This window comes from Phycodurus eques, chromosome 9 (assembly GCF_024500275.1).
Source record: "Phycodurus eques isolate BA_2022a chromosome 9, UOR_Pequ_1.1, whole genome shotgun sequence".
Taxonomy (NCBI): Eukaryota; Metazoa; Chordata; class Actinopteri; order Syngnathiformes; family Syngnathidae; genus Phycodurus; species Phycodurus eques.
In genome coordinates, this window is record NC_084533.1 from 6,092,644 (window position 1) to 6,103,037 (window position 10,394).

The window sequence follows — 10,394 nt, forward strand, 5'->3', positions numbered from 1 at the left end:
AGAAGATCGTGCCTTCTCAAAGCTGGTGCACCTGTACATTTATTGACTGGGAGTTTGCGAGTAGGAGCTGTTTGAGCAGCATTCCTGTGCATTTTTACACGTCCGGAGGTGGGAAACTTCAGACTTCGGTTGTCTGGGATGCAAGAGGGGAGTCGGCAGGAGCATAAGTTCAGAGAGACACTGGAAATTATGACAAAAGCAGGATAAAGAATCGATTATGAGGCGGATAATCCACATTGATATTGCTGTTGAATGATAGATAACTTTGTATGTGTGAATGTTGAGTCTATCATTGACGGCAGATACATTGTCTTTAAATGATTTTGTTTCCAGATGTGTGTTGTTTTGTTGAAAGAAACCATGTTTGAAGTTCCTGATTATGTAAATGCGGAGCGCCAAACAAACGGACTAATGCTCGTGCGCATCGCCAATAATTATCTTTTCACTTTTAGCATCTTTGCCCTCGTTTGAAGCAGCCCCGCTGAAGCAAGGCCATCACGCAACACGTTCAGATCTGTTCAAAGCAGAAAATGTGCGGCTCCTTACGGGCAGCTGAGATTTGTCTCTCTCTAATCGCTGCCATAAATTTGGGACCTTGTTCCACGATAGGCTCAGAGGCAATAAAATCATATCATGCCTCCACCGGAACATCACAGCAGTGACATGGCTATACTACATACGGGGGGGGTATGTATGATTTCTAATTTTTGGGGGGGTTTTGTTGTTGTTGTTTTTTGTTTGTTTGCTTTGCTTCGCTGTACAGTTTTATTAACCAGTGTTTATCTTCGTCATGTCCTTCTGCGGCATTGACAGGTAACACGTGACATCGTTAAACGCCTGCAGTGTTGTGTTCTTTGTAAATACAAATCAAATAAGACAGCAGCGGTGTGGTGATACGTTCAATCAAAAAAGACAACATGTATGTGCCACGGTGGTTTGATTTGCACACCAACAAGTTCTCCCAACAGGACAATGAGGTCTCAAGTTCAACGTTGCATGTGGCTGGGCTCCGAGTTTGACCTCAGCAGTCACACTTAATTTGAAACCGTAGCATGAAAAAATACCCGAGAAAGGTTGCTCACGCTCCATTTCTTTGAGTTCCCACCGTATTCATATCTGTAACATCAAAACAAGTCAATGGCCGCAATCCCATGAGGATTTACGGGAGTTACGAAACATGGTTACAATTCGGGGGGGGCTCTCATAGGTTGGTTGTCATGGTTACAACAATACCACGAAGAACTTGTCTAAGATCATGACATGACACTTGAGTGTGTTCTTATTGTTTTAAAGACTAATTTAACATCACACTTGAGGCCATTGAAGAGTTAGTGTGGGTGACAGTTGTGTGTGAATGTGTGTGCGCGCGCGCGTGTGTGTGTGTGTACAGTTAGAGGCCAGATTTATGAGCAGCCTGTAGCCAATCAAATGCGCATTCCTTTACTAACTCAACACACACAAACGAGCATGCGTAGAAGCACACAGGCCAGCGCAGATCCGTGCATGCGCACGCAAGACTGAATAACGTGTATAACCAAAGCAGCGTGTCGTCACACACATTGACACGCCCATAATCTGTTTGTTTTAGTCACTTTTATTTACGCAACCTGTCAATTTGTACCTTTCCCCCTCCGGATTTCTTCCAAAATCCCAGTGAAAAGTGAAACTTGGCTAAGGCTTCACCCTAATTGCCTTCACTCTATTTTCCTTTCACTAATTGGCTCCACTTGTTGCCTCCATCCTCATCTTTCATTCCTTGCTTCCTTTTTTTCCGACATCACCACCCAACCCCCCACCTCCCCCCGCCCCCACCACCCATCCTCCCTTCTTTGAATCACGGGTGGGGAGCCTTTTTCCTAAAACCAAAAAAACATCACACACCTTTTATGAAGTGCATTTGTGGGTTACACGTTTTGGGGCTTTGTAAAACAGTCACACTGAGCTTTATTTGTTTTTCAAATCGGACCATATAGTTTCGCCACCCCTGCAAAGTACTGTGAAAGTGCATAGATTTAAATCAGAGTTCGGAAAATGATTAGATACATGAAAATGTTCCAGATTTACCTTCAGACGTTAGGATTAATTTTCTTAATGTTGTTTTAGTAATGTAACTACACTGTTTGGAAGACAAGCAACTGGGAAAAAGCTAGTGTGTGTTTGTGCCCTTTTGCTGCATTCTAAAAGAAACAATGCTAATTGAGAACATAATCTGCAAGAATGTTTTCCTTTGACATTTTAATACCAATTGAGTTACAGTCAGTTTAATATGTAATATGTCTGCAAAATTGTGAAATTAGTTGACCCCTAGTTAGCTATGTATTAAAATTCTCCTTCCCTATTGGACCAATAAATTCATACAACGTGATCCACGTTTCCGTGCGACAGCTACTTAACGTTAGTCGTATACAATATGTTGACTTGCACCAGTGTTGCAGGACAGACAGAGGGGGGTGGGGGGCAGAGGATTTGAAAGGGGGGCTTGGTGATTTTTTTTTTTTTTTTTTTTCTACGCCGAGGGGCCATGTTAATTTGGCAAAAATGTAAACAGCATGTGTAACTGTTCAAAGCGTGACCGACTCATTTTATATGATCCCTCTTCTTCCCGCTGCTCTCTCTTCCCCCGTGGGTGCTGTGCACTTGTGTCAGTGGGGAGTCTGCTTGGAATTAACCCCTGCGTGACTGCTTGATATCTTTGCAAGCCAATCAAATAGCATCAGGATCCCCACCTCTCTGCACAATCTTTCAATTGTTCTTTGTTTTGTGTGCGTGTGTGTGTGTGTGTGTGTGTGTGTGTGTGTGTAGGTGTGTGTGTATAGGTGTGTGTGTTTACATTCACACACTCATCCACTCAACCATCACAATAATAATTTTTTTGTTTATGCCTGTTGTGCTTGTTTAATCGCCAGAGGACAGACTTCTTGTTTAAAATGGAATGGGAATCAATGTGTGCGTGTCTGTGTGTGTGTGTGTGTGTGTGTGTTTGTGTGTGTGTGTGTGTGTGTGTGTGTGTGTGTGTGTGTGTGTGTGTGTGTGTGTGTGTGTGTGTGACTAACCTGAATCATGAACTTTCACATATCAGTGACAGCTAAAGAGACAGGCGCTTAAAGCTCCCTGTGAACCCATAACCTTTGGCTTACTCATTTTATTGATAAAATACGAGGATTTAAAAAACCTAACTTGAACTGTTTTCTCCAAGTCCCAGGTAAAATAATGACGATTTCTAAGTGTAGTGTTGTTTTGTAAACTTTGATTTTTAGAATTCAATTTGGCTTTTTTTTCCTTTCTATCGTCTGAATTTGTGATTCAGTCGCGTTCGATCAGAGGAGAATACTTTTCCACTTAACATTCCCCACGGTAATCTGTATAACACTCGAAATTTCATTGCTAGTCACAATTATCGTTCATCGACTAGCATAATTTCTCCAGTCATTTTTAATGTACTGTTGCAATATCTATAAAGTAAAATTAAAAAAAATATTTTGGGAAAAAAGCGTTTTCTTCATGTCATGATATCGATTTTTAGTTAATCAGGTCGTGATCATCCACAAATTTAGAATTAAGGCAACTGGTATTTTTATTTTTTTTTCTCGTTTACTGAAAAGGTGGCAATTATGCCATTAGGCTAATGCTGTATAAAACATACAGCAAAAATGAACACTTATTCACATTATTGTATAGAATATGAGTTCTTATGATGTTTTATTATAAAGAAGATGGGTTTAAAAGAATTAAAAAACAAAACAACGAAATTCTTCCAAATAAATAAAAGCAGCAAAAGAAAACAAAAGAAAACAAAAGACTTTTTAATAAGTTTGGAAATTGGAATAGTACTCACCTCTGTAAGACGTCATTTTCCTCCCTCCAAATCCTTTTTTTCCCTTCAGTGCTTTATCTCAGAAGTTTATCAATCAGCTATGAATTCAAAGCCTTTGAAGGTGTTTTGAAGATATATATATATATATATATATATATATATATGTATATATATATTTTAATTTTTTTTTAAATGGGGGGGGGGGGGGGGGGGCTAGTGGGGGGCAAAGGTTCCAACGAGGGTGACGGTCCAAAAATCAGGTGATGTCAGATGCTCTGAAGAGGCTGATCCGCAGGATGGAGGATCTCCTTGGGCTTGTGTGACATTCTCCGAGACGACGAAGGCTTTTTGTAACATCCTCCTCCTCCTTCCTTCCTCCTCCTTCTTCTCCTCCTTTCCTCCCCTCTTTCCCATCCGTGAATCCCGACTCTCTCTCTCTCTCTCTCTCCATTTTTTTTTTTTTTTTTTTTTTTTTTTTTTTTAAATCCTTATTCCTGATTCACCGGCTTGACGCATCACTGCCCGCCTCGGAACCACGGGACTTGTCTCAACTCATCTCCGTCTCAACGCATTCGCATGCAGCCTCCACGCAAACTGACTTGTGGCTGTTTGATGTCTAATCACCCCCCCCCCCCTCCCCCCCACACACACACTCCTCCCTCACATCCACTCGTTCTATCTGCTTTAAAATGTTTGGGAGTATTATTTTAATCAGGTCGCAAAATGTTCAATACGTACGAGAACTTCAACTCGTCGCCTGGATGCAAGAATTGCACACGCATCTTCATCAATGTTCTGCAATCAGCCTAGGCGCATAAAAAAAGAAAGAAAGAAAGAAATGACGGTATACATACAAATACACATTATGGAGAAAATAAATGGCAAATCCGTGCATATAATTAAAATACTTTTGAAACAGTGTTTCCCAACCACCAAACAGAAATGCCTCAAAAAAACAAAAAACAATTGGCGCACACGTCAATTATGTATACCTGAGCATTACCTGTCACGATTTGTCACTGGAATACAAAGCTTAACCGAGATACATTTATTTGTAGTAAAATTGCATACACCCACTCTTTACTACCGGGGACAAATTCCAAAGACAAATGTGTTTTTGATATACTTGGCAAATGAAGATGATTCTGATTCTGATTTTTGAAGGCTGCGACATCACAACAATCCAGAATAGAACGTTTTCTTTTTAATACACTTAAAAAGTCACACAATCATGTTATTATTTTTTTTCTAGGTTGTATATTCATCTCGCAATCTCAATGAAGTGCCAACAGCGCCCGTACTGAGGCCCGCCCTAGGCAGTAAACACAAGAATATATATTCCCAAAGTGTGTTTTGCAGCACGTAGATGGACAAATTACGTGCACTGATTCTAATCATGCTTGAAAACAAACAAGCGAGCCCCAATGGAGACTTCCCAAAAAGCAACATACTTAACGTGTCAGAGAGTTTATGCAAATATGAGGGAGGAAACAACTTAGGAAGATGTATGGGTTTGGCACAACAAGAAATGAATTGGGGTTTTTTTAAGCAGGATCTGCACTGAACTTGTTGCATGTGTCCGTGCTGCCCTGGATTTCTTCAAATATCTCGTTTTTTTTTTTTAAAAAAGCTGTCTGTTTTCAGTACAAAAGTGTGAGTTTTTCAATTTTCTTCCTTTCTGTGATGTATTAATAACACAATATCGGCGTCACTTGCGTTAATGGCCAGTCGCTCATGAAAGTGTGTTTTAACTGAAGTCTAGGTTCTAAACGAGCCTCGAATTTTCACTTTTCGTTGTGCCTCAATTGACTTTTTTCCACCATCACCATAAGAGAATTCAGAACTTCGTTATGTGCTTAAAAACAAATTAGTGTTTCCATTTCGATTTGAGAATGAAGTGATACATTTACAAGTAGGAGGTGACAATGACGTTATTACATTAGATGGGTTCAGTGACATCTAGTGGTATAAATTGATCACTGCACCACTCGACAACAAGTCTGCCAAAAACAAACCTTTCAAATAACTTGTGTGAACAAATTTGGTTGTTAGAATATGACTATTTACTATAAGAATTCGGAGTTTGTATTGGAATTTTAAAATATGTTCATATATTGTAAATTACGTATCTTCCGGAAGTAATACCAAACATCGTGTAAGTGCTTCCTGTGACGGAGGTCTAGCGCCTGACGCTACACGCGGGAAATAGGCAGACCTTCTCATCAAGTTGACAGTAAGACTTTTAAGTTTTCACAATTACGTGAAGGGTGAACACTTGTAATATCTGTAAATAGCAAGACGGGATTTGTCTGTGTCTTAATTCCGATTACATTCGCAATTTAATTGAGTGTACCATCACTTTGTTTCCTTATACCGGCCTTGCTCGCTCGGAGCGCTCGATGTGAAGTATTTCGTGTCTCAACAAGGCGGTGCTTGAACGCCTTCTAATCGAACCCACATATAGGCTGCAGGCTTACTGACTAACGCAATGCTGGGTAGTAAAAGAAGCGCACCTCTTGGAATTCAAGTTAGCTTAGCTATTGTTAATGTCGCAGCGATAAGTGTGTGTTCTGTCTACTTTATTAAATTAATAGCTATTATGTTTCTTGGTAACGTTCAGTATTACAGTGAGCGGGAGCACTGGGCAAGATTGCTTAAAAAACACGTACGAGGATACGCAAAACTGCAAGTTTACAGAGTCTTTACGGGGGGCGGGATGGCTCAGGTGGTGGACGTCTCCCAACCCGAAGAATGTGTGTTCGAGCCTCAGCCCTTGTGACCATGTCGAAGTGTGCTTGAGCAAGATACTGAACCCCAAGTTGCTCCTGATGCTGCGTCATCAGTAGATGAATGAAGAGACTGTGTTAAAGCGCGGTGCGTACTTTGAAGGTAGAAAAGTGGTATACAAGTGAAAGCCCATTTACCACACCATTGAACATTACCATTTTTTGCAAAATACCGAAGTATGTTGCAAACATTTTCAAAGTTGACGCCATCATTGGATAGAGGAGTGATACACGAATAAAATGAGACTTAATTTGTAAGAATCGGATCAGGATGAAGGATTTTATTTATTTTTTTGCCAGTTTTTAAGTTGCAAATTGGCCCGAATGTTTGCCCAGAAATCATTGTAAATCATTAGGAAATTTGTGACCTGAATCTTGACTATTTGGTAGGAAAATGCTGGTATATTAGTCTTATTAGTTGAAAATGAGAAGTTTAAGGAGGCCATTTTCAGATTTTCCAATGGCATCTGCTTGAGCCATTACAGTTTCCGGGTAAAACTGAGAGCAAGCGCATCATCACATTTACGTCACATAAAGCAAGAATAATAATAGTGGATCACGACCATATATTATATCGTGTCCGAATCCTATGAACGTGTAATTTTTTTGATGCCAAAATAAAGGGACATTTACATCTTGGTCAGAACCACAGAAAATGTACTGAAAAAACTGAAATAAACATTTTAAAACGAGGTGGTAAAGGAATTTCCCAACAACATAATCTGGAAAGAGCAAGTATTACCTTGCGTGAAGCAATGAGAAAACGTGATTTTGGTGGACATCTGTGAAATTCACATGCTCAAAATCCAGCACAGCGAAATGGAAAGAAAATAGCGGTTGTTTTTCTGTATTTAGTAACATTACCCCGAGTGTGTGAACAAGAGGTTACCTCCCTCTCTAACAAGTGTGTGTGTTCACTGTGATGGGTAAAATCCAGAGAAAAAATTTCATGTGCATGCATGCACGTTCATGACAATAAAGGAGATTCTTCTTCTTCTCTTTACTATTGCCTTCTCATTTCCTTTTATTTACCTATCATGATTTACTCAGCACGTCTGAAAACAACATTCACCTTGTGTGTGTATTTATATTTCTTGTGTGTGTCTGCAGAGCATAAGCCTGTTGTCGAGATGGGAGACACACTGGAGTTCAACGATATTTACCAGGAAGTCAAAGGCTCATGGGTGAGTATAAAAAAATATTCCAAGAATAGACACACATACTGTGCAACAATAAAAGAATACCAGACCTGATTTGGAGTATGATGCATGCTAGGAATGAGGCCTTAAAATCTCTGCCTGTTAGAAGATGTCAGCCTCTTTATTTTATGTTAATACAATGGTTTCAAATGTATAGTTGACTTTCCTTTTGTAATATTTTCATGTACAATAATCCCCTGAATATTCAAAAATTCACCTATTCACTTATCCTTTCTGGACCAGCTTGTCGGTGAAAAACGTATCAGTTGGGGTTGGGAACGTGTCATTATCGTGGATGCAACCCTAACTATTCAAGCAACAATTTTTTTTCTCATGTTTTTGAGCTTGGAGGGTGAAAGCTTCGGCTAGCTACTAGTGTGGACTGAATGAGTGGCACCAATGGGGAACTGAAATGCCAATATTTTGAGGGTAACAGCACGTCAGCAACATATTGGAGGGGAAAAAAAAGAACCAGTTCGTTTTTGGACTGGTCTACTGACATACAATTTTGAAATATGAACCATGAACAGAACGAGTTCATTTTTGGAACGATGAACTGAACTTTGAACTAGTTTCCTTACAAAATGAACTTTCTCAACACTGATCCTGTATTAGTTCACATCGCGATATATTTTGTAGTTTAAAAAAAAAAAAAAAAAAGTTCACCCCCCGTCAATATCGTGCAACCCAATTCTGCATCCTGGTGTTTTCTCTCCTTTTGTCCTGCAAGCATACATGCACACGGAAGCTCATTAAAAGCTGGAATGTTGTATGTGGTTGTTGATTATGTATTTTCATTATAATAATTTTAACTGGGCTGATGAATAATATCTGAACATATATACAGTGGAATGTCGGGGTACAGACTTAATTGGTTCCGTGACCCCGTTTGTAGCCCGAAACATTCCTAATCCGAGTTAATGTTTCCTATTGAAATGAATGGAAATGCAATTAATCCGTTCCAGCCCCAAAGTGAAATTATACTTACCTTTTTTATCTATATGGTAAAAATTAATATAGCTCAATATTGAAATAAGTAGCAAATAAATAAATAAAATACAACCCTAAATAAATATGTTAAGTGTATTGCTCATTAACTTTAACCAAGGAGGGGAAAGAAGGGGGGTTATAGTTAATCATTGAAGAGGAGCCTTCTTCCATAATAACATGGGGAAATTCTGATTCCGGTGTAGTTTTTTTGTCTGTTTCTTGTCTAATTCACTGGTTGATTTTGGCACAACAAACTGATCCAGGGAAATTTCTTTTTCTGTTCAGGAAAAAAAAAATATCTGAAAGTGGGATGTCTGATACGGTCCCCTCCAACAAAGTATTGGAACGGCAAGGTCAATTCCTTTGTTTTTGTTGTATACTGCATACATGCAAATCAGTCGCCTTTTGGCGAAATTCGCCGTTTTGAAGTCAAAATAGGCCAATTACGTGAATCATAGATCCGATGAGTTTTTCCTGGGGGGGTCGCCGTCGCTGGTGTCATAGGCTGTTTTGTACTGATTGAACGCTGGCAGCAAGATCCATTCCACACATCCACCATCTGCACTCGGATGTAATTTCTTAATATTACTCCTCGGCCAACTAATATGCGAGTCACGCCAGTAGACGAGTAGAAAAAAACACTTCCGCCGCTTCTGCTGTTAAGAATTAACGGTGCTTTTACTCCGTTACGATGATCTAAATGTCGCTTGCTACTTTTATTTAACAGTTATTGCTTATTTATCAACTATTTCGTGAGCGAGACTATGACTTTGACTACAGCATTGGGTGCAGTTTGCGCCAATCCAGTTTAAGCGCTAGTGACATTTAAGTCTAGTTCACCAATCAAACAACATAAGAAAGTCACATAACCTCACATGTCGTCTTTCATTGGGCTTCCTGGGTATAGGTATTAACACTAGATAGGCCAGCCTGGCTAATTGTCGTGCCTATGTGGCGGCCATGTTGGGATGGTCGTCGTTACCATGAAGGCAACGGCGTGCAATTCATGTTAACATTTAGACGAACAAAAACAACAACTTTCATGTATTGTAGGATTTGCCTGGCACTGTATGCCCAAACGTGGACATTTCAGTTCACTTATAACTTGAAAAAAACACCTTGCATTAAATTGCAGATGTTTTTTTGTAGTTTTGACTGTGCATATACACACACACACAGCAACATCAGAATTTGCACATTCACATTTTTTTGTTATTGTTCATGCTGTTGTTAAAAAAATCAGAAGTTACTCACTATTTACTCAGTACTTGAGTAATTATTTTACTGTGTACTTTTACTCTTACACAAGTAATTTTTTGGAGGACTACTTTTCACTTGGGTCACATATTGTCAAGTAAAAGTCCTCTTACTTGTACAATATTTAGCTACTCTACCCACCTCTGGAGCGGACATCCTCTATTGCTACTCTTGCGTTGCTGCAACATTTTTGCTCATCAGATCAGGCTGTGTCGTATTTGTTGGACTGGTCTTTTGTATTTTCGCATTGAGCTTGCTGCTTGTCGTGGCCCTGGTTGTGGTCCCAGTGGCACCGCGAAGCACACGTAACATCTGCGACAAGAGCTGATCCACTAGTACATCTTGTAT

The 10,394-nt window shown here is 39.7% G+C and overlaps 1 protein-coding gene across 1 annotated transcript in view; it reads left to right on the forward strand.

Moving 5' to 3' along the window:
* The first annotated feature begins 5,967 nt into the window (after positions 1-5,967).
* ssrp1a (structure specific recognition protein 1a) overlaps positions 5,968-10,394 on the forward strand; it is a 43,578-nt gene continuing 39,151 nt past the window's right edge. The window contains exons 1-2 of the mRNA XM_061686113.1: positions 5,968-6,047; positions 7,711-7,784. Coding sequence (XP_061542097.1) covers positions 7,731-7,784 — 54 coding nt within the window. The 5' untranslated portion in view covers positions 5,968-6,047; positions 7,711-7,730. The remainder of the gene's footprint in view (positions 6,048-7,710; positions 7,785-10,394) is intronic.